A 25490-nucleotide genomic window follows, 5' to 3' on the forward strand; every position below is an offset into this window, starting at 1 on the left:
CCTACTCATTAAAATTACTAAAAAAAACACCAAACCCAAACGTAAGCAAATGGAAGCGAACAATACAAGACACACAATACTAAAGACCATTGTTTATAAAAGAATTTTTTAAATAGTCTTTCCTAAACAATGCTGGCAGTTTGAAATAAAAAGGAATAGATACTACAGACAGGTGGCTGTTGTTTCTGCGGCGTGTGCTATGAGTCATTTTTAATATCGTATAGTTCAAATTACACACATAAGTACACATTATCTCTCAAATATTATATTACATACATTTTTATTGTTGAAAGGTTTGTCTGATAATTAACTTGGGATAATTAACGACATATTTTTCTGATAATTTGGTTTGTCTGATAATTAACGACACCCGACTTGGGCGTCGAAACGTTAATAAAATCATTTTTAGGTAAAATTGTGGCTTATTTCCCATTTGAATATACTTGATTATAAAAATGCCACAAGAAAATAGCTTCAGAACAACATTGATAATCAACTATTTTGATTGGAAATAAGCCACAATTAAATTGAAAAATACAAAATATTGAAAATCAAAATGTTTATCTGATGAAAATCGGTCCGGGTTAGCCGGACTTCCGGGTTATTGGGGTCCGACTTATCGGGGTTTCACTGTATTTGAAGATGAATTTTATTCTTTCAATCCGTCATTATACGCTTAAAAACTCTTTAAAAACAAAGGCCTACGTCTTGTAATACTCTTTATTCAAAATTATTTACACGTATATTTATTATTATTATTATTACACGTATGATATAATTGGTATTCACATTAAAATATGTCGTACTAAACACCTTGAAGCCTTTTAATTATTTCCACCAATATAAAAATATCACAGAGCTCTGGACAAAACACTATAATTGCCCAAGTTTCTCACCCAAAAAGACTACGAAATCACTACTTCGTTAACTTTACCTTTGAAGGTGTTAATTCGAGTTAATTGTCTGTAATTAAAGTTGAAATTCAGTGGCGTAGTGATAAATGGAGCCACACCTTGTAATTAAAATATAAAAGTTTTGTGTAACTTTGTTGATCGCTGTGAATGTTGTCAAGTGTGTCTCGATCGGTTAATAAATTACTTCGATAACGATAAGTTGGAATAAATACATACATAGTTTCATTTTAGTGAATGAAATAATAACCGTGTTCTCTAGTTTTCCTAAGTAAATTAGTACTTTAAATTAGTATAAATGTTTGTCTGTTGTTTTTTAGAGGATTAATGATCTACCAACATTCATACAGAAACCGTGGGTTTTAAAACTCTTTGCTGCCTTCTAGTGAAGTCATTACTACAGATTAAGCAGCAGGTTCTGAATCTGTATAATAGCAATGTTTTGTACTAATTAGTTGTTAATCATTAATATAGTTAATATCGCAATAGCATTATAAACAAATTGCCAAAAAATAAAACTTGTGATAATTTTATCGCTTTTATTATTGTAATGCGTTGTTTATAATAAAAAATATATTCATGAATAATCATTCTTCTTCTTCATGTGTCATATCAGAATTATCCGAATTATCAACATGGAATAATTGTTCTGCATTTGATATCTGGGTACATTTACGAATATTTTTTAATCAAGAAACTTGTTTTTTTTCTACACTTCTCCAGCATTCCCTTTATTTTGCCTTTAAGGATCAGGTAGTGGTCTATGTCGATTCCCCCTTACTATATTCCCGGATCTCGCCGAGGCTGCCGCCGTAGAAAATAATATCGATGTGCTGGTGACAGCGGAGCCAAACCCAACAGCGGCTAAGAAAAGAGGATGGTTTGTGGATACGACTGGGAGGGCCGCTGTACGAATCTACAATAGAAAGCTGCGAGTGAATGAAATTAAACCGAAAGAAGGATACGTAATCTTCCGGATGGAGAGGATGCAGCTGGTCTGCTGTTATGTTTCTCCAAGCATAACAGTGGGTGAGTACGAGAGGAAGATGGACGAGGTCATGCAAAAAGTGGGGAACACAGGAGGAGAATGCGTAGTGCTGGGAGATTTTAATGCAAAAGGAGTGGAGTGGGGATCTCCTATCACCGACACTCGTGGCAGGATACTGACTGACTAGGTGGGTACTCTGTATCTGGTAGTACTGAACACAGGTCTTGAGCCTACGTTTGTTAGGAGAGGTACAGGTACGTCCATCGACGTGACGATGGCGACACAAGGAATAGCGACGAAAGCAAGAGGCTGGAAGGTTTTGCCAGACTACACCATAACGGAGCATCAGTATAACGGATTCTCGATATTCGGGGGGGGACTACTAACGCAGTCCGTGCGTCTGGTACGTCGGGGGGCGGATGCGGCGATGGAAATGACTGGAAAGTATACGAGGAGCTGATCAAATGAAGAGTTTGTATGATGCAGGGTCAATCACCGACGGTCGAAAACCTGGAGAGGGTAATTAAAGAAGCGATGGAGGGAAGCAGGATGGGTCGCCGAGATGCAAACAGGATGCCCTACTGGTGGAATGCGGACATCGAGGCACAAATAAATGAATGTATAATCATGATAAGAAGGTTAACGAGAGCAAGGGCCAGAGCAGGAGTCGATCCTGATGTCATCGAGGAGATTGAGGAGGAATACCACGTACGGAAGAAGGAACTCGACAGGAAAATTCGTACAGAAAAGAGAAGGCACTGGAGAGAATTGTGTGAAAACTGGATGAGGACGTCTGGGGTCAGGGATACAGGATCGCCATGAAAAAGTTCCATGCGTACCCCTCGTATGAAATGCCTATGGATAAGAAGCTCGAGGTAACACGAGAGCTCTTTCCAGCCGGCAGGTGGCATGGAGTACGGAGGGACGAGGAAGCTGAGCGGGCTCTACCCTTTACCATGGATGAACTCGTCGAGACATTGGGCACACTGAAGACGCGCAGGTCCCCCGGTCTGGATTAGATATAACCTGAGGCGGTGAGGTGCCTCGGAAGGCGGGGCCCGCGTGGCTTCTAGAGCACATGAATGCACTGCTGGAAGCACAGACCTTTCCTGAGCCTTGGAGGACATCGGAGTTGGTACTGCTTCCCAAAGCTGGGGAAAAGTATCGACTCATCTGCCTTCTTCGGTGCGTCGGTAAGCTGTATGAAAGAATGCTACAGGGACGTATCGATGGCATGATTGAGAGGTCGGGAGGCTTATCCCCGAGGCAATTTGGTTTTTGTAAAGGGAAAAGCACGATTGACGCAATCGTGAGTGTATTAGACGCATTGCGCAATAGAGGGGATGAACTCCGTTGTTAGGCCCTGTTGTTGTTCGATGTTAGGAATACATTCAATACGCTGCAGTGGAACGAGGTAATGAAGGCAATGGAGGAGAGAGAATGGCCTGGATACCTGATGAACGTGGTAGCGGAATATCTGTCTCAGAGAAGAATTATGGTGGAGAAAGACACGATTGTGGATGTGACGGCAGGTGTTCCCCAGGGATCTGTCTTGGGCCCGACGCTATGGAACCTGGCATATGACGGGATTATGAACTGTAAATATGGAGAGCGTACGACTCCTTTCGCGTTCGCAGATGATCTCGCTGTGCTGGTAGTGGCGCGGGACGAGCCAGATCTTAAATACTGGGTACCCAACGCAGGCGGCGTCGTGAAGAAATTGATGACACAGCACGGACTGAAACTCGCAGCAGAGAAGACCAAAGCCATCATTCTGAAGGGGAAAAGGAACAGGAAACATGTGGAACTACAATGTGCAGGGGCGAGTCTAATACCCAAGAAACACGTAAAGTACCTGGGAGTTGTAACGATCAGTATCCCGATCGTTACTATAAGATTCATTTCTGTAACTATTAAGTATGCAACCCGGTATACGTTCACTCGCATAGAGTGTAATCTAAACTTGAGCCCATTATAATTATTTTGGTTGGTAGTATGGTTAGTGAATTTTACATTTATTCGTTGGCTCATGGGTAAATGACAATTTCCGCCTGTTGACAGGACGGAAAGAAAGTGAAAGTTGATGGTTACTTGATCTTCGGTAGCCGTCTGCAAATGATGTGATTTTCCAGCGACCGGTGTCTAGCCATTTTATTTTATTTAGAAAATAATTATTTAGTTGAAAAGGAATGCATTTAAGTTGGAAAGAAGTTTATTTTATGGTATAAATTATGGTGAGAGTGCTGTTTTAGTTCCAATATCGGAGGATTCTGGACATTGGGTAAGCGCCATTTTTTGTTCTTGCCAAGGAAAAAAAAATAACCATTTTCTCATTTTCAATACCATACTTACATTAGGAAAATTGTTATTCTGTAACCATCAGGTCTTAAGTAGTCCCTATAACTACCAAATTTATGTATTCTACTGAGAAAGATTCTTTAAAATTATATGTCCAGTTCAAAGTAATTTCTGACTTAACGACATTTTCCTTTACTTTTAGTTTACGTCTGTAAAGAAATCCTTCTTGTAACATCCAACTTTACAATCATATTTTGCAACAAGTAATCCTTAACCATAGTTTAGTTTTTCAAATGTCTTCACATGGAAAAAGAATCAAGGTCAATCATACTTCAATTACACACATCAGTGATTCAACTTTTTGTTTCAAGTTTTTTCTACAAACTTTTTATAAATACCTTCCTACATACCGTGTTTCATGTTACTCAAAAGAAGTAATATGACTGAAAGATTTTTGTTTTCTTTTAGTCGCTGGAGAATAGAAGATTTAGTCAACAGAAATAAGAATAATTTTTGGGAAAGAGTGGGAAATTTTGGGACATATTTGGAAGTTTTGATTTTATTGGAATCTTGGTTTTTATGGAGTTTATTTTTTGGAATTCGCCGGTACTGAGAGGTATCTCCAGTTGGTAACAAGGATACACCTCCCTCCTAGGTTGAGGAACACCGCAAGCTACCTTCCTTGGGCCTCTGATCATTCCCTGGAAAGAGTTGGAGAACCCATGGTCACTTGGTAGACCGGACAGGTTTTTATAAGTCAATTTGATTGTAATTTGTTTTAATAATATTTGCACTTTTACCTATTTTTTTTTTGTATCAATAACTTAATAATCCTAATAATAGTATACCTTCATTTTCTTAAACATAATTAAACTAAACAATAATTTTTCAAAAATTTTATATTTCAAGGTTAGCTCATTTATTTTAAAATAGTAGGGGGGATTATAAACTATCTGTAAAGATAGTGTGCACATTATCTCAGTTTGAATCCTTATCGAAACTTTGATTTCATTGTCAGGTATTATACTTACGTTTATCACCTCCGAACAGATACGATATTGTCAGCCAATATTGGCTTCTTCATTAACAACAAATTTGTACATACATTTTTACATTAATTAACTTTCATATATAAACCATTCTTTTCATATTTTTCACATATTGTAAAAACCTGTGTTATCAACAGGAGTGTCATAGCTTAGTACGTCCGGTTTAGCTAGTGTATAAAAATTGTATATAGGGGTTATAGGTTTGTTTCATTAAATTTGTTAGTTGTACCTAAATATATGTTTTATTTCCTATAAATTCGCAGATCTAGGTCAAAGTAATAGTACTATAACAGTAATAAGTAGATGCAAGCAGCAGTATAAGTCACTCGGTGAAGTAAAATTCACCAGGCGCCCTCTTCCGTACTTCTAAATATCTTCTTGGTCAATATTTCTCTTCTTTTCATTCTTTTTTATTTTTAATTTATTTGCTTGAACACTTCAGTACTTTACTAGTTATCGTCTTATTTCGGGTGTGCAAATTCGGCCTGATCCTTTCCTGAGTCACACAAAAGGTCTCTTACATATCCAGCTAGCCAGCTCAATAACACTTAACAAGCAATTAAGCTACTCCTTCAAAGCTTATATATATTCTTCCACATCACCTACAGAATTGTTATAATTAACACATAATTCGTTACAATTGACGCTTGCCAACGTGGTACCCGACTTCTCAATAAGACAGTATAATATATTATCTTCTTTTATTTTGGTTGCTTTTGTTGAAAACTTTTCTAGTAAGTATCTATCTGGTTCATTGTTGTATAATTTAGAGTTATATAGAGATATATGTTTGTTCTTTTGTACGTTACTTGGAAAAAAGTAATAAACTAGTGCACTTATATTGCTGTATTGGTACTATTTTAATTTATTTAAAATAATAATCGTAAATCTTGAGTAGGATAATAGTTGAACAGGTATATTGGTTGACATTTCGGTCTGATCGGTTTGGTGATACCTGATTTAGTTTGGAAAATTTTGAATGATTTATTTTTTTTGATATCTAGGTACATTACTGATTTTGATCTAGGTGCAGCTGCAATATACTATAGTTTTGCTAAGTTGTTGCATTCTGTACCTATATATAATTTACAAAGATTTTTTTATATACATTTACACTAAATATTTGCTTGAATTATTTTAAATATCTACCCCAAATATATATATATCGGTTATATTTGGTTTGTCGGTTTATTCATTCATCGGTTTAGCAGCTCGTTTAATAGATTGTCGGTTAATTGGTCGTTGTTGGGTTGGGTTCGGTTTGTCTTTGTTGGGTTGGGTTTATTGTTACTAAATTTTCACTACCACCATGTGTACCTTTCAGCCAGAACATTTGTTGGTTAAGGAATTGGACTATGAGCTGAGGATCAGGGAAATAGAGGTTGAAGAAGCCGCTAAATGTGATAGAAAACGCAGTCTATTGCGTGGTGCTCTTAAACAAGAGCAAGGAAATAGGAGTTTCCGACAAATTTCAGCTGCAGCTATTCCTTTCCTGGAACAACAACAGGGAATAAATGAGACACTAGAGGATCTTACGCAAAAGATAAATAATTTTAGAGGGACTGTCCATGATAGCATGTATTCTAGATACATTTCACGTCTTGCTCATATTTCTGGTCGTGTCCACTTATTATGTTGCTCAGATGAGGAGCAACAACTTTACAAACGCTCTATGTCCATTAGGATACTCAGTCTAGAAGGTGAACTCGATTCTCGAGTAAATCCTCTAGCCACGTCCACTCCTGTTTCTTCGGTTCAAGCCTCTAATTCCTTGTTACATCCCAAGCCTGTGCAGGTACATAAGTGGGGAGTTTCGTTTTCTGGTGAAGGTCATTATGACCAAGTAATTTCATTTTTAGATAGGGTAGAATGTCTTCGTGTTTCGAGAGGTGTGAGTGAGGAAGATCTTTTTTCGGCTTCTGCCGAACTATTTACAGGCCATGCTTTTACGTGGTTTATGAACAACCGTGGTAGCTTTACCACTTGGACTGGTTTGGCTCAGAAACTAAAATCCGATTTTCTGCCTTATTCTTTCCAAACTGATCTCTTAGACGAGATCAAGAACCACAAGCAGAAACCTGGAGAATCAGTGACCATGTTTATCAACACTATGTTAGGCATGTGTAGTCGACTAGACACTCCTTTAACGGATAGTTCGAAAATAAAAATAATTTTAAAATGTTTACTACCTTTTTACCATGCCCAATTGGCACTGGTTGATATAGCCAGTATAGAAGAACTCACAGAAAAATGTAAACGATTAGAGGAAACTTTATCTTGGTCTTTTAATCCTCCTACAACCTCGCGATTTAATTCTGGTCCTGGTTTTAATTCTCACTCCTCGAGAAATCGTTCTTGGCAATCTAGACCCCATACACCGAATGTGTCTGTGGCTACTTCTTCTTTTTCTTGTTGGAATTGTCAGGAAGCTGGTCACGCATTTCGGGATTGTTCTAGACCCCAAACCCGGATTTTCTGCCACGGTTGTGGTAAAGATAACACACTGAAACGAAATTGTTTTAAGTGTTCGGGAAACGAGCATGCAGAGGCTCGTACCCTGAGCGTTCCTCAAACAGCAGCCCCATCAGGGAATATGACCGCAGCTGTAGACGAAGCTTCAGGTCCAATACCCGCCAGCAGTTCGAACACCTCTCAGGAAGGAAGAACCACTTCCAACCGGAGGCCAACACGCAAACCGAAATCAGGGAAAAAGTAATTGTTAGTAACACTTCAGTTGACTCGAGCGGTTTGCTTGATCGTAGGTTATTCCCTCCAGTCTTAAGCTGGAATTTTAGTAATAAGCATAATCAAGACGAGGAAACAGTTCCAAATTCTATACCAGGTTGTAAGTTAGTAAATGATAATAATATGTCTATGTTAGTACCAGATAATTTTGAAAATAAATCAGATATTTTGGATTTTGATCTAAATTCTTTATTAGTTAGGAAACATAACGATAATAGACCTTATCTTGAAATTGAAATATTAGGACAATCGTGTTTAGCTCTATTAGATAGTGGCTCGAACATTTCTTTAATAGGTTCGTATTCATTGAAATTATTAGAAAATACGGATATTAATGTTATGCCTATTTCTTCTTTACAAGTCTCTACTGCAGATGGTGCTATACAGTCAATTACAGGTAAATTTGACACAGAAATCGTAGTTGCCAATATTCGGAAACTGATTACATTTTATGTTATACCTTCAGTTAAAAATTCTATAATTCTTGGCATGGATTTCTTGAATGCATTTAATAGTACACTAAATTGCTCAGATTTTTCATTGTTTATATCTTCCTTTAATGTTGCAACTTTAAGTGCCATTCGTGAGTTCTCTAGTTTGTCTAGCTTAGAGCAAAAACAGTTAGAGAATATTATCTCTAAATTTTCATCTATCTCTTCCAAGGATAAATTAGGTCGTACACATTTAATATCTCATACTATCGAAGTGAACACTACAACTCCTTTCAGACAATATCAATATCCCATACCTCAGGCATGGCAAGCAGATTTAAGTAAAGAAATTGATACGATGCTCTCTCTAAACATTATCGAACATTCGAATTCTTCATATTGTTCGCCGTTATGGATGACAAAGAAGAAGGATGGATCATTCAGAGTATGCTTCGATGGTCGCAAACTTAATAGTATCACTACTAATCGAGATGCTTATCCCATCCCTCGGATAGATATAATTCTGAGCAAACTTCAGAATGCCAAATATATCTCTTCGATCGATTTATCCAAAGCCTTCTTACAGATTCCGTTAAGCGAAGAGAGTAAGAAGTATACTGCTTTCGCTGTCAGTGGTAAAGGGTTATTTCAATTTGTCACAATGCCTTTCGGTCTAGTTTCAGCTCCGCAAACAATGTGTCGTTTAATGGACTTGGTTATTGGTCCACAACTTGAACCATTTGTATTTTATTATCTAGATGACATTATAGTTGTTACTCCTGATTTTTCCTCACATATTGATATATTGGAGAAATTATTTTCACGCCTTAAAGAGGCTAATCTCACGGTTAATTTAGAGAAATGTAATTTTTGTCGTCCTAATTTGAAATTTCTAGGATATGTTGTTGATCATCAAGGTTTGAGAACAGACCCTGATAAAGTAACCGCTATTAAGGACTTCCCCATTCCTAAAACTACTACACAATTACGTAGGATCTTGGGCATGTGTGGGTACTATCGTCGATTTGTGCCTTCTTATTCTACTTTATTATCACCGCTTACTGACCTCCTTAAAAAGAGGAAAAAGGGCCAGACTATCACCTGGACTCCTGAAGCCGACGATGCTTTTCATCGTATTAAAGAAGCTCTTACTAGTGCTCCAGTCATGACTTCACCTGATTTCAGTGAACATTTCTACCTCATGACTGACTGTTCAAATACCGCCTCAGGTGGTGTACTCTTTCAGATGAAAGATGGTTCTGAACACCCCATAGCATATACTAGTAAGAAGCTCAATAAAGCTCAGAAAAATTATTCCACTACAGAGCGTGAACTCCTTGCTATTATTCATGGCTTGGAGGCTTTTCGGTACTATTTAGAAGGTCGTAAGTGTACCCTTATTACTGATCATAGCTCGTTACTCTGGATGCATTCTATGCGTAACCCATCCCAACGTTTGTCTCGATGGATTTGTAAGTTGTCAGCATTTGATTATAATATCGTCCATCGTAAGGCAAATGGTGTTGTAGTAGCTGATGCTTTGTCTCGAACATTTGATGTCAATCTTCTTGACTTATCCACTTTAGTTCCGGATACATGGTATCAGAAAATGGTGGAAAAGGTTACCCAAGAACCTGATCAGTATCCTGATTTTAAAGTAGAAAATAATATCCTTTATAAGCATGTCGTTAGTTCAGTGGAAACTTTGTCTAATATGTCTGATTGGAAGATTGTTGTCCCAACAGCAAACCGGGATGAAATTCTTCGTACATTTCATGATAATGTGACATCTGGTCATTTTGGTTCTTATAAAACATTTAGTAGGATAGCAGAATTATATTATTGGCCTGGCATGCGCAACTATATCAAGAAATATATTTCTAGATGTAGAGTTTGTGCTACTTGCAAGCCAAGTACTATGCCACAAGCTGGATTAATGGGTACTTTTAGGAACATTGACTTCCCATGGCAGATGATATCCATGGATCTGATTGGACCATATCCTCGTAGCTACAATGGCTATACCTATTGTTTGGTGGTTGTGGACTACTTTACAAAATTTCCACTAGTTTTTCCTCTTCGGAATGCCACTGTCCCTGCCATTGTGAAATATTTGGAAGAACAAGTCTTTTTGTTGTTTGGTGTTCCCCAAATTGTGTCTTGTGACAATGGTCCTCAATTTGTGTCTAAGGCTTTTAAAGACCTTCTAACTAAATACAAAGTTCAGAAGATCTTTTATAATGCTGCCTACCATCCGCAAGCTAATCATAGTGAGCGAGTGAACCGCAGTATTGTAACAGCCCTTAGATCATACACTTATCCAGATCACAGAGCTTGGGACCAGTATATTCACTCAATAGCTCAAGCCATAAGAACTTCGGTCCATGAAGTTACTCAATGTTCTCCAGCTTATTTGAATTTTGGTAGAAATATTGCTTTGTCTGGTGATTATTTTGGTTTAATTTCGGACAATTCCACAAATCTCCCTCAGATCTCTGAGAAACTCCATCGTTTAGATGATCTTCAGACTTTACCCCCAATATTTGCAGACATCAGAAAGAAGTTAAAATCTTCTTACTTTAAGTCACAGAGTCAATATAATTTGAGGAAAAGAGATTTGCGATTCTTTGTGGATGATCGGGTATTGAAACGGAATTTCGTTAAGTCTAGTAAAGGTGATGCTATTTCTGCCAAATTTTGTCAGAAATATGTCCCATGTGTTGTCAGTAAAGTAATCTCTCCTTTAATATATGAATTAAAAGATAGTTCGTCCAACCGAAAGCTTGGTCGATTTCATATAAAGGACTTGTTACCAGATAATACTGTCAACGACTTAGCATCTTCGTCGTCAGAAGAAGAAGATTAACTTAACAATATTGATCAAGTTAATTCCTCTTTCTAAATTTCAGAAATACTCGATTGTGCAATGAATAGGTTAATGATTGGATTTTGATTTTAGTCACCAGATAGGGACTCTATGTTTTATCTATTATAGTAATCTTTCTAGCTTTCCATATTCTATGTATGTTAGATGCCATTAGTTTATTATTGAGATTTAGCTTAATTTGGTTTATTATTGAACTGGTATGGAACTGTTAACACCTTGTATGTGATTATGCTTATATATGTCATCACTTGTAGATTAGGGTATCTACATAATAGGTTTAGATTAGGATTATCTCGTTTTGTATTTGAATTTGTAGTTTCTACTGGAAAGTTATTTCAGTGCTTAGCATGATTCCTTGGTACATTAGCTTATTTTTGTCTAAAGAAGTCATTGTGATATTTGTTTGGGTAAAGGCAATTTTAGTATACAGTGTGATTCCAAAGTTATACCTCATGTGTCCAAATTTTGATAAAGTTAATTGAGATCAAATTTATGATTAAGACTATGAAACCATTTCATTATTTATTGTAGTGAACATTTCTTAGGAAAGTGGTTTGCCTAGCTTGGCTATGCAAATACGTGGGTTCGAGACTTGTTGCTTATCGATTGTGCACCTGATAGGAAGCAGATTTCATTGCTCACAGTTGCCTAGTTCCAAGCCATACCTCAATTAGTTCAGATGCTGAATCTTTATGATAGAATGTTTAATCATTATTTTAATCATGCACTAGGCATTCTTATTCGATTTTCAGTTTACATTCATTCTGAAGAGACTTAGTCTTAACTTGTATGTTTATCTATCCTTCTTAAGTTTTACTATTTTATTATTCTGATAATGATGGTAACTTCTTTGTTATATTGAAATATTGTAGCTTTTGTATTCACCAAGGGATTATTTTGTTCAAACATCATCTTTCCGAGGAACTAATTTAATTTTTTTTGGTTCATATGTACCTTTGAGTCAGGATCAATATCCTGTTCTCTGTGAGTAACTAGGGAACATTTTCTTAATCTGCAGTTTCTTTAGAAATTGATTTACTTGTTCTCTAGTATTTCCTTAATTGGATTTATTTATAAGAGTTATCAATATGTGACTTCTTGAGTTATTTCATGTGTGATGACTTCGAAATATTGGTTGGCTTCTTCTGGCCATTCTTATCAATCTGTTGTAGCTATAGCTATATTTAGAGGATCCCAGAATGAGCTAACTTCTTTTATGTCAACTATTCGATTAGGTACCTTTAGGAAGATCTTCCATAGCATCTGATACAATTCGGATTATCAGTTGAATTAGGTTCATGGTACCCAATATGTAATCACTATTAGCACATTTAGTGCTAGGTTGTAGCGTTGCTCACTTAAATCTGCCTGGTTGTTCCACCTTGGATATGCTTCAATATAAATCTGTTGTCCACTGTCGGATCAATTTAGGATAAAAGGCTTGCTACAATAATTTCTTTTCTTGTCAATAACTCTTATATTTATTTTGATATATACTATGGCCTATGTTTGGCTTATCAAGAATTGGCCACGAGATCTACTGATTGTTCACTTTGGATATGCTCTATGTAAATCTGTTGTCCATCGATAGAACGATTGTGTAGTACTCGTCCCATTCGACATTTTTTTTTGAGATTAGGAGTTATCTGAATTATGTAATTTAGCAAAGGGTTATAGAAACCTTAAGTATGTATGTTGGTACTATATGTGATATATTGAGTATTAAGATAATCCCATTTACAGGACTCATAATTTGCGGTTAGGTATAATCGATCGAGTCAGATGTAAGTGTGTTTGAGTTAGTCTTTGTATAGGTTATATATAGGTTTGCCTTCATGAATATTGTTATGGTGTTCTTGTTGACCATAATTTGGGGTTTATTTTAAATCTACTGAATCAACTCGAACACAATTTGGACTTTAGGACATAGGTCACAGAGGACTGGTCCTAAGAGTTTGGACGGTGTCCAACGATAGATTAGTTTAGAGTAGTGTAGTATTCTTAGGTTATTTTAGTCATTCGGTTTATTCACGCCTGGGTTGGATCCCACAGCGTGTGATTTTCTCTATGGATACTTGTATTGGGTATTTATAGGTGTATATGGAAAAAAATTGCTCATAAGATCAATTTTTTTTTCCAAGTAATGGGAGAATGTAACGATCAGTATCCCGATCGTTACTATAAGATTCATTTCTGTAACTATTAAGTATGCAACCCGGTATACGTTCACTCGCATAGAGTGTAATCTAAACTTGAGCCCATTATAATTATTTTGGTTGGTAGTATGGTTAGTGAATTTTACATTTATTCGTTGGCTCATGGGTAAATGACAATTTCCGCCTGTTGACAGGACGGAAAGAAAGTGAAAGTTGATGGTTACTTGATCTTCGGTAGCCGTCTGCAAATGATGTGATTTTCCAGCGACCGGTGTCTAGCCATTTTATTTTATTTAGAAAATAATTATTTAGTTGAAAAGGAATGCATTTAAGTTGGAAAGAAGTTTATTTTATGGTATAAATTATGGTGAGAGTGCTGTTTTAGTTCCAATATCGGAGGATTCTGGACATTGGGTAAGCGCCATTTTTTGTTCTTGCCAAGGAAAAAAAAATAACCATTTTCTCATTTTCAATACCATACTTACATTAGGAAAATTGTTATTCTGTAACCATCAGGTCTTAAGTAGTCCCTATAACTACCAAATTTATGTATTCTACTGAGAAAGATTCTTTAAAATTATATGTCCAGTTCAAAGTAATTTCTGACTTAACGACATTTTCCTTTACTTTTAGTTTACGTCTGTAAAGAAATCCTTCTTGTAACATCCAACTTTACAATCATATTTTGCAACAAGTAATCCTTAACCATAGTTTAGTTTTTCAAATGTCTTCACATGGAAAAAGAATCAAGGTCAATCATACTTCAATTACACACATCAGTGATTCAACTTTTTGTTTCAAGTTTTTTCTACAAACTTTTTATAAATACCTTCCTACATACCGTGTTTCATGTTACTCAAAAGAAGTAATATGACTGAAAGATTTTTGTTTTCTTTTAGTCGCTGGAGAATAGAAGATTTAGTCAACAGAAATAAGAATAATTTTTGGGAAAGAGTGGGAAATTTTGGGACATATTTGGAAGTTTTGATTTTATTGGAATCTTGGTTTTTATGGAGTTTATTTTTTGGAATTCGCCGGTACTGAGAGGTATCTCCAGTTGGTAACAAGGATACACCTCCCTCCTAGGTTGAGGAACACCGCAAGCTACCTTCCTTGGGCCTCTGATCATTCCCTGGAAAGAGTTGGAGAACCCATGGTCACTTGGTAGACCGGACAGGTTTTTATAAGTCAATTTGATTGTAATTTGTTTTAATAATATTTGCACTTTTACCTATTTTTTTTTTGTATCAATAACTTAATAATCCTAATAATAGTATACCTTCATTTTCTTAAACATAATTAAACTAAACAATAATTTTTCAAAAATTTTATATTTCAAGGTTAGCTCATTTATTTTAAAATAGTAGGGGGGATTATAAACTATCTGTAAAGATAGTGTGCACATTATCTCAGTTTGAATCCTTATCGAAACTTTGATTTCATTGTCAGGTATTATACTTACGTTTATCACCTCCGAACAGATACGATATTGTCAGCCAATATTGGCTTCTTCATTAACAACAAATTTGTACATACATTTTTACATTAATTAACTTTCATATATAAACCATTCTTTTCATATTTTTCACATATTGTAAAAACCTGTGTTATCAACAGGAGTGTCATAGCTTAGTACGTCCGGTTTAGCTAGTGTATAAAAATTGTATATAGGGGTTATAGGTTTGTTTCATTAAATTTGTTAGTTGTACCTAAATATATGTTTTATTTCCTATAAATTCGCAGATCTAGGTCAAAGTAATAGTACTATAACAGTAATAAGTAGATGCAAGCAGCAGTATAAGTCACTCGGTGAAGTAAAATTCACCAGGCGCCCTCTTCCGTACTTCTAAATATCTTCTTGGTCAATATTTCTCTTCTTTTCATTCTTTTTTATTTTTAATTTATTTGCTTGAACACTTCAGTACTTTACTAGTTATCGTCTTATTTCGGGTGTGCAAATTCGGCCTGATCCTTTCCTGAGTCACACAAAAGGTCTCTTACATATCCAGCTAGCCAGCTCAATAACACTTAACAAGCAATTAAGCTACTCCTTCAAAGCTTATATATATTCTTCCACATCACCTACAGAATTGTTATAATTAACACATAATTCGTTACAGAGTGACGTTGCACCAGAATGGAAAGTGGGGGAGCACTTGGACCCGGAAGGCTGCAGGCATTGCGGCTGCGTTGGGGAGGGTAATGCCCAATATTGGAGGACCCAAATCCGAAAGGAGGAGGGCCTTGCACGGTGTTGTGCAGTTGATCGTCTTCTACGCGGCACCAGTCTGGAGTGAGGCGGTAGAGATACAGGCCTACAGGAGGCTCATTACATGAGTGGATAGGTCTGCTGCGAGTGGCATGCGCGTACAGGACTGTGTCTGCCGCAGCCTTGTGGGCCATCACTGGATGTGTTCCGCTGCATGTGTTCGTAGTAGAAAGAAAAATAACTATATGACAGAAGAGACCTTGAGCTCAGTATGCCCGAGAGAAGACAGGAAAGAGAAAGGTAAATTGAAAGATGGCAGGAAGAATGGAACAACATGGAGCATGTGGCACAGTGGCCAAGATGCTGCTCCCTGACTTGAAAGATTGGATGGACTGTAGTCACAGGCGACTAAATTATTTCCTAAGGCAGGTGCTCACAGGACACGAATGTTTTAGAGCCTACCTCTCTAGGTTTAGAAAGGCTGACACTGATGAGTGTCTCTACTGCGGCACCCGGACACCGTTACACATACGATGCTACAGATAATAGAAAGGAACAGAATGGAAAGAGAGACAGGTGTGAATTTTGTGACAGAGCGAGAAATGACTGAGAGAATGACTGAAAATAAATCCGGTTGGACTAGTATACCGTGTATCCGTGTAGTGATCAAGAAGAAAGAAGAGGAGGAAAAACAGCTGTACCAACGATAGGGTGAGAGGGAAATATATTGTAAGTAGAAGGTAGAGGGAATAAGTTTTGATGAGGCGAGTTAGATTGTATGAGATAGACTGTGGTAAAGAAGCTCTAAAAAACGGGGTAAAGGAAGGGCATCCTTGCTTACAGTCTGTGGATAAATGGAGGCCAAGTACTTCGGAAGCGATGTCGACCTTGCAGCGGCCATTCCGAGCCTCAGCGACGAGAGAGCGTTTTTAAAGTACCTCGGGAACTATCGCTGGGGCTACGAAGAATGAATCCTGCATTAAGGTCAGTCAGGCGGCGTTCTGGACTGAGATGTCTTTTGAAGATTCCAGACCCACCCTCTTTAAAGATGAAAAAAGTATATTCCCGGATGAGATATTCTTTAGTATTTAACAGTTTTTAGCTCTTTGTCTTTGATGATCCTTCTTAGTACTTCCTCTATCCTTAGTCCTTCCTAAAGAACATCACTTTTGACAATTATTTTTATTGCAATTTTTCCAGAATGAACGGTTTTGAGTTACGACAGTTTTCATTAAGAGGAGCGATTTATTGTTTCGCGCCTGTTTCAGTTGCCCAACCGAGAAGAAAAATGGAAGGACATTTCAACTCTGTTTGGGAAAGATATTATACTTCAAGAAAGATCCCACAAGGCATCGGTATGTCACGGATGGAAAACACGTTGATCTAATTCTACCTCATATTCTGGAGCTTGCGGGTCCTAAACACAGTTCCTCTTAGTAAGTTGTAGTTGATAAAAAATACCGATTTATTCTGGCGTATTTGTGAATCAGCGTGCGAATTTTCGATATCGGTGTAGAACACATCATTCTGCTAGCGAACGAGAGTTTACATATTCCTTAGTTTGACGATGTTACTGACACGTTCAATAATTTTTTATTTTGCGGAGTTTATTTAAAATTCTTTCTTTATAATAATTTATTTTCAATCTTTATTGCGGGCGATGCGTCTCATCTCAGAACGGATAATTTAAAGCCATTTAGGCAAGCGCTGTTAAAGTCAGCCAAAAAAACTATATAACTAGGTACCGACTATTTCAGCATGGCACATTGTTAAAAACTTCTTTGGGAGACTTGTTAATGGTTTTATGTCTTTAAGTCCCCAATTGATTTAGATCCATGGAATGTGGGGAAAGTATTATGTAGTAGCTTTCGGGCGTTGCACAATTTTTTGATTGAACATCAATCTAGTATTTATGCTCCTACAAATTGTATATGTTAAGAAAATAGTCAAGACCGATATATTATTCGCAAAGGTTGTGATAATTATTAATCTAACATGATTCTAATTCAGCGTAAATGAGAAAATATTTCTTATGATGCAAGAGAAATCAGAAATAATTTCATGAACTACTCCATAAATGGCAAAAACACAAAAAATAAATAAATACAACATAATATACAGGGTGTTAGTAAATAAGTATTAAGAACTTTAAGGAGTAATTCGACATACAAAAATAATGACAGTTTGCTTTATAAATATATGTCGGCAAATGCTTCGTTTCCAAGATACGGGGTGTTGAAATTTTTATTTTACACCGCCAATTTATTTATTTCTCTAAGATTGGTTGAGCTATAAAAATAAAATTTGGTGGGTTTTAAGAGGTAGTTATTGCGTATTTTTTGACATACAGCTAAGAATTTTGTATTCATAATTGGCGCGCCTACGGGTAATAGTCTGAACTTAAAAAAAAAATAGGACGCCACTGAGATATTTCAAAAAAAAATTATTTTTAAACGCTGTGCTTAATTTATGATAAGATTCCTTTCTTGACTTTTTTTGATATGGTGTAGCGTTTTGATCCAAAAAAATAAAACATTTTGGTGCGTATTCTTCACTTCCTAATACGAGTGCATTATCAAGAACTATTTAAATACTAATCTAGAACAATAACAGAATATATTACTAATAAGATTTTAAATAGGTGCAAAGCTACAACAAATGTTCAAAACCACCTGCTTTAGAGGTGACAGAAGAATTTTATATTGATCATTGGCGCGCATTCGAGAATGGTCTGAATTTTTTCAAGAAAAAAATAGTACGCCACTGGGATATGTCAAATAAATAATTTTTGAATTCCTCGTTCAATTTACAACAAAAAATCTTTCTTGCCATTTTTTCATATGATGCGCTGTTTTTATGCAAAAAAAATAAGAAATCTTAACGTTTACAAAGTATGTACATATTTGAAATAAGTTTCTATGCATATGGAATCTACCTCGAATATTTTGTAAGCGTTAAGATGTTTTATTTTTTGTATAAAAGCGGCTCTTGATATGAAAAAAAGACAAGATATATTCTTTGTCACAGATTATAGGAGGAATTCAAAAATGATTTTTAATTTGACATATACCTCAGTGGCAAGGCAGGTGTGGAATACAATGCGTTATTTCGTTGCGATGTCGCAACGCAACGCTTGCGACGTCACAACGCAACGCAGCCCAACGCACTAATGGGGCTTCGCCCTAAGAAGTCAAACAAGTTATATTACCAAAGCAGCGGCTTTTAAACGCTGTCTGCCGAGACTCATGTGTGGCTAGAAGTTCTAGTTGTTAAAAAGATTCTATCATTTGTAATATCCTATATTATAATGTTCGACTACTTCTACTTTAGGAGTATGCCAGGATTTTTTCAAACGTTTGTCTTTTTTATTTAGCATATTTTTATCAATAATTTTTCGCAGTATACTTTCCATCTATTATGAATCTTCCGGCTTTTTGTTTGACTTTTCTTTGGAGCAAAGTTTTATTTATAATGATACCATGTACACCACACGGTAAATAAAATAAATTTTTTGTGATAATATTGTCTTTATAATAATATTTTCGTCTTGATGATGTGCTACTCTTGTTCATAAATATTTTCCTCGTGAGTTTTACAACTAATTTTTTTTTTTTATTTAAACACAAAACCACATCAACCGCGCAGGGTTATTAGTGGATATAACAATACAAAGTATTACATTAAATAGAGTTATACAATTTTATGTCTTTTAAATATGTTAACACTGATGAAACTTTTTTGGTGAGGATGGTCTTGAGGTGATCGTCTGTGATTCTATGGGATCTTCTTTGGCTTAGCTTCTAGGTCTGTTCTTACAAAGATGGCTACTCCGCCACTTGCCTGTTGTGCTATTCTGTTTTTTGGAAAACATTGGTAGTTTTGAAGATTAATATTGGATTGCTTAAAATGAGTTTCTTAAAGACATAAGATCTTAGGGCATGTTTCATTTATTAGAAGTTTTAATTGTTCTAAATGGGTATAGAACCCATTGATATTCCACTGTAATATATAGGGGTTAGACATTTTCGAGTTCTGACTGAGAATGTGTTTCATCGGTCTCTTCTGTGGAAGAGAAATTATTGGGGCTTAGTTTCTTTCTTAATCGAGTTATATTATTTTTTAATTTTGAATTGTGGGTATAGGCGTGAACAAAATTAAGGATCTGAATTAATTCGGCTGTTTCATTCGAATAGTTTTTTGAGGTTATTTCGGGATGTTTTGCGTTTAATGTGTTCTCGAGAAAGTCACATATTTCGTCGAAGTTAAGGACAAATGGTGGTGATCTGTTTGCGATTTTGTCTTTAATTGTCTCTAGGGAAAGTAAAAGTTCATATCGAGAATTTCTTTTAGACGTTTTTGTTTTTTTCTTTGATTTCCTTGTTACTGGAGGAGTGAAGATATGAGAATCGGGCTGTGTGGTATTTTCGTTGATTTCTGGAGACGATGAGATGAGCCTTTTTAGATGTTTTGTGACGTTTGGAATAATTTTAGGTTGTGTTATTTCTAATGGAGTAAGATTGCTGATCTTGTTGGGAGTTAATGATGTTGGGATTTTTAAAGTGTTTGTTTCATTTGTATTATTTGTAGGTCTTGACATGTCGTCAGTTTCTATGGTAGATTCTAATTGGTTATTAGAGACCTGTGCGTCTGAGATCTGATCTAATATGTTTTGGGAAGATGCTGGGTGATCGTTAGAGGTGGATATTAAGGCTTTGTCAGAAAGTTTTTGTTCTGTTTGGTTATAAGGTAGATCTGTTATACAGGGTGTCCCGAAAAGATTGGTAAAAAATTATACCACAGATTGTGGGGTCAAAAATAGGTTGATTGAACCTGACTTATCTATATACAATAGTGCACACAAAAAAAGTTACAGCCCTTTGAAGTTACAAAATGAAAATCGATTTTTTTTCATATATCGAAAACTCTCAGAGATTTTTTATTGAAAATTGACATGTGGTATTTTTACGATAGCAATATCTTACAAAAAAAATGTAAAATTTGTGCACCCCATACAAATTTTATGGGGGTTTTGTCCCCTTAAACCCCCCAAACTTTTGTGTACGTTCCAATTAAATTATTTTTGTGGCACTATTAGTTAAACACATTATTTTTAAAACTTTTTTGCCTCTAAGTACTTTTTCGATAAGCCAGTGTTTATCGAGATATTTTGAATATTTGTCGAATCCACCACATATTTGTATATGGTTAAGTACGGTTATAGAGACCTGTTAATAATCTGAAAATTTATTTATAATTTACATTTTTAGGTATATTTTGAAAAAGAAGCTACATCTCGATAAAAGGTGACTTATGAACAAAAGACTAAGAGACAAAAGTTTTAAAAACACTGTGTTTAACTAATGGTACCACAATAATAGTTTAATTGGAACGTACACAAACATTAGGGGGGTTTAAAGGAACAAAACCCCCATAAAATTTTTACGTAAATATATTGAAAAAGAAGTCGCATCTCAATAAAAACTGGCTTATCGAAAAAATACTAAGAGGCAAAAAAGTTTTAAAAACGTTGTGTTTAACTAATGGTACCACAATAATGAATTAATTGGAACGTACACAAAAGTTTGGGGGGTTTAAGGGAACAAAATCCCCATAAATTTTTTATGGGGTGGACAAATTTCACTATAATTTTGTTTTAAGATGCTCCTGACATAAGAATTATACATGTCCATTTTCAATAAAAAATCTCTAATAGTTTTCGATATATTGAAAAAAATCGATTTTCATTTTGTAACTTCAAAGGGCTGTAACTTTTTTTGTGAGCACATTTGTACTAAGGTAAGTTAGGTTCAATCGAACTATTTTTGACCCCAGAATGTGTGGTATAATTTATGACCATTCTTTTCGGGACACCCTGTATATTGTGTGTTTTGGGAGGTTTCTGGAAGAGCTTTAGAAGAGGTTGGATTAGAATTGGTTGGGTCAGGATTTGTTGTATTAGAAGTGGGTGGATTAGAATTGGTTGAGTCAAGATTGGTTTCATTAGAAGTGGTAGCATTAGAAGTGATTGTATTGGCGTTGTCAGGACATTCTGTTTCCTGGTGACCCATAGTCTTGCATTTTGAACAGTTGAAGCCTTCTATAGAAAGGTATAGTCTGTAAGTGGTATTATCATGAGAGATCATGAAAGAATCGGGAATGGACATATTTTCTAAAGGTGTGATAAATGTTTGCCTTCTAAAACTCAAGACATGGCTATATTCGCTTTCAGGCATTCCTACCCTAAGAAAAGTCATTTTAGAGACGGTGTTTATACCCATTTTACGTAGTTCTTGTTCAATTAACGTGGTTGGAACAGAAGGACCAGCGTTTGATATTATCAGTCTTTGAGCTGGAGTGATAAGTCTTCTTATTTCTACTTGAGTTTCTTTTATATTGACGTATTTGTGGGAATGCAGCAATGAATCAACCATATTTTTAGAGGAAAGATATATACATATTCTATTGTTGGCTATTCTGGAAGCGAAAGATACGTTACGTGGACCAACGATTGAACCGACGGCTATGATGTACTCTTGAACTTTGGTTCCTTCAATACTAGAAAGAACTATGGCTTCGTCATTTGTTGGTTGTTTAAACGTGTTAACAACACTGGAATATGAGATGTGAGATGAAGTTTGGGTAGTGTTCATGGTGTTATTCGAAGTCATGTTTGATTAATTTTGGAGACGTTGCAAGGCCGGCCCTGTCGCCGGTTCAAAAACCGGTGTAGTTCTTGGCCCAAAACTGGTCCTATTTATATTTCTTGGATATTTTATAGGTTATATTATTATTAATATAAATATAATATGATGTGGTTTTTGGTACTCACGTCAGGTTTGCGAGGTTTACATGGTGTTTCCACTATAACAATGTGGATGAACTAACAAAATAATTTTAAATTGTGTTTTTATCATTTAAAAACTGATAAATTTCGCAGCGGTTTACAACGTGATGTATATTATTACTGTCCTACAACTAATTATTAGTCAACAGTATGTCCTTTATAAAAATTAATATTATAATTAGGAAAAATATTTCAACAATATTATAATGTAATTTTTATTCTTTTCACTAATTTGTCAGAAGAATATAATTTATATCCGGCTACTACTGTTTAATGGCCATCAGTAAAAATTAAAATGGGGTTTTAGAGGAAGGCTATACATAATAATTTCTATTATTTTTTTATCTGTTAAGGCAAAATCTTATCTTTGACTAGAGAAAGAAATATGTGTTCCGGTAGTTTTGTGGTAGCAAGGTCTTTCGCATAAACGTACGAAATTTTAATTATTAAAGGAATTCTACTGAATTTAAATAAATAAAGAAATGCTGATACTAATAAATATACGACAATAAGAATAAAAGGATAATAGTAACTAACTGTTAGGGATAGAACAATATGCTGCTCTGACCTGCAAAAGAAGTGGCCACCCCATAAATTTCGGAAAATAAAAATTCATTGGAAGTTTTATGCACTGTTTGATACTGGATCTCAATTTATTAGTCGAGGAAATGAAGCTGAAAAAATGGCAAAACCTCGCAATTTTCGGTCCAGCATCGATTTGTACAAAAATTTGGGATTAGGCTCATTACACCCTCTAGTTAATTTTCTATATTGATCCGTTGTACGCTTTTGGTTTTGTAAGGGTGAAAACTACCCCTAGTTGCAAAAAATTATAAAATAACATTTTAAACTTTAATATTGTCAACATTTGGTTCTTATTAGTTACATAATGAATGTTTTATGCTTTAAGATATACTATCATAATATTTCAATCCTTAAAACCACCCTTGTTGGAGCTATATATAAAAAATTTACTTATCCTAAAAGAATAATTTCGGCTTGCATCGATTTACATAAAAATTTGGTATTAGGCTCATCTCACCATGTACTTCATATTCTATATCATTCTTAAGGGAGTTGATTATTTTTAGGGGTGTAAACAACCCCTTATTGTCAAAAATTATATAAAAACATTGTATACTCTTGATATGGGTAAAATTTGGTTTTGATTGGTTAAATAATGATTGTTTTATACTTTAGGATATAATATCATAATATTTCAACCCTTAAAAACCACCCTTAATAACATTACAGTTTTTATAAGTAGATACTTCAATAGGTCTATACAGAAAAAAAAGTCGAATTAAAGTATTACAAAAACATTTATTTACACAAAACTACGAATTTACAAATATGTACAAATACAAAAAAAATAGTTTCTAGTCATCTTCCAGTGTACGAACCGGTTCTGTGGTATTATACATACATTGAAAATTATCCATAAGCGGACTATCCGAATTTTTCGAAAAAAAAATTGTTTTATAAACATAGCTCCTTCATTTTTGGCGGTGAAAAGATTTTTCAAAAACGACTTTGTAGGATTTTTGAAGAGTTAGAAGACTGTGAAAACTAAATTCCATAAGATCCCTCAGTTTTTAATTAGGGTGGGTTTAAAGGGCTCGAATAAAGGGGTGTTTGCTCGTAAATAGAGGTTTTAAACAGCTATATCTCGATAACTGCTCACTGTAATGAAAAACTATGCACAAGAGAATTTTAGTTATTAAAGAAGCTACAATTTGATAATCCATCATTTTTTTCATATCTCCAGTATTTTCGGAGATATTTTGAAGTAAAAGGTGAAAAATGAGAAATTCCAAAAAATTAATTTTTTTAAACTCCAATTTTTCTAAAATCAGGCCTTTTAAATAGGTCAAGCTTCTTGGTTGTATTGATAATACAAATACAAAAGGAATTATAGAAAGGTGAAGACCAATTTTCAATCAGGAGGGTAGTTAGGCAGTTGTTTTCACTGATTTTATCATAGAGAAAACCAGGTACTCACCTTTTTTGATCATAAGTCGCTTACTTTTCAGACTAGAAACTTTTTAATATTTTTTTGAAGGCCTAAGTGTATACTTGAAAAAAGATTATTTAATTTTTCTTTGAAAAATGCCAAGTTTTTCCGTTATTTTACTTTGAATATTTCAAATTATGCATTTGACGAAAAAAGCTAACTTTTAACATGCCGTATCTCGGTTTGTGTTGGTCTTAGCGATATTATAGAAAAATAATTTGGTTTGTGTTACTAAAAGATACAATTTTGATACCTGCAGTTATTTTCATTAAATGTATATTTTTCGAGGTATTCTCAAAAAACCCTCTAAAAAAGTCGACTTTTTCATCAAAAAACTGTTACTTTCAAGCGTGAATAACTCGAAAAATATTAGTTTTACGAAGAAAATGTAAAAAACTTTTCAACGAAAACTTTTCGTTTATAAATTTGCAAAAGTGTGTGTGTTATTGAGTTGCCGCTCCTGCAATACTTATAGCAGATGTATCGATGGATTCTTATGTAGTTTTGCCTTCTGAATCCAAATCTGGAAACGGCATTTCGATATCTCTAACCGTCTTCGAGATAATCGACCTCAAAATCTAAAATGTGACGTCACAATTCGGTTATTTCCTACCGACGCACTAAACGTCAGCTCAAATGGTTGATTAGGAAGTAGGCTACTTTTTTTTAATCTCAATTTGTTCAGCAAATCATAGTTTATTTACATTTGAGTTTGACACTTCGTGAATGTCAAACTAAATTTTAAATTAAGTATTAGGTACATTCCAGGTCAAATCACTCATGCAAAAAATTTTGGATCTCCGATTTGTCTGAAAATTGGTATATAGCTTCTGCGGGACGTAAAAATAAGATATTTAAGGTCAAAAAATCTTCTTCTTCTTTTTTTCTCAAAATGTTATTTTATGCGATTTTACAGTGATTTGGTGTTTATTTAAACAAATTTGCATTTTCTGTCGTA

General features: G+C 35.1%; 1 protein-coding gene and 1 long non-coding RNA gene across 2 annotated transcripts; both read left to right on the forward strand.

The window, feature by feature from the left end:
- Positions 1-3768: 3768 nt before the first annotated feature.
- LOC126879669 (uncharacterized) lies at positions 3769-8066 on the forward strand. Its single transcript, XM_050642857.1, has 2 exons — positions 3769-4180; positions 4666-8066. The coding sequence occupies exon 2, from the start codon at positions 6556-6558 to the stop codon at positions 7960-7962; it is 1407 nt and encodes a 468-aa protein (XP_050498814.1). The 5' UTR covers positions 3769-4180; positions 4666-6555; the 3' UTR covers positions 7963-8066.
- A 5170-nt stretch (positions 8067-13236) lies between these two features.
- On the forward strand, positions 13237-15179 carry LOC126879671 (uncharacterized). The gene is made up of 2 exons (XR_007696186.1): positions 13237-13879; positions 14365-15179. It is a non-coding gene; the product is annotated as an uncharacterized LOC126879671 (long non-coding RNA).
- The last annotated feature ends 10311 nt before the right edge of the window (positions 15180-25490 follow it).

This window comes from Diabrotica virgifera, chromosome 2, assembly GCF_917563875.1.
Source record: "Diabrotica virgifera virgifera chromosome 2, PGI_DIABVI_V3a".
Classification (NCBI taxonomy): Eukaryota; Metazoa; Arthropoda; class Insecta; order Coleoptera; family Chrysomelidae; genus Diabrotica; species Diabrotica virgifera.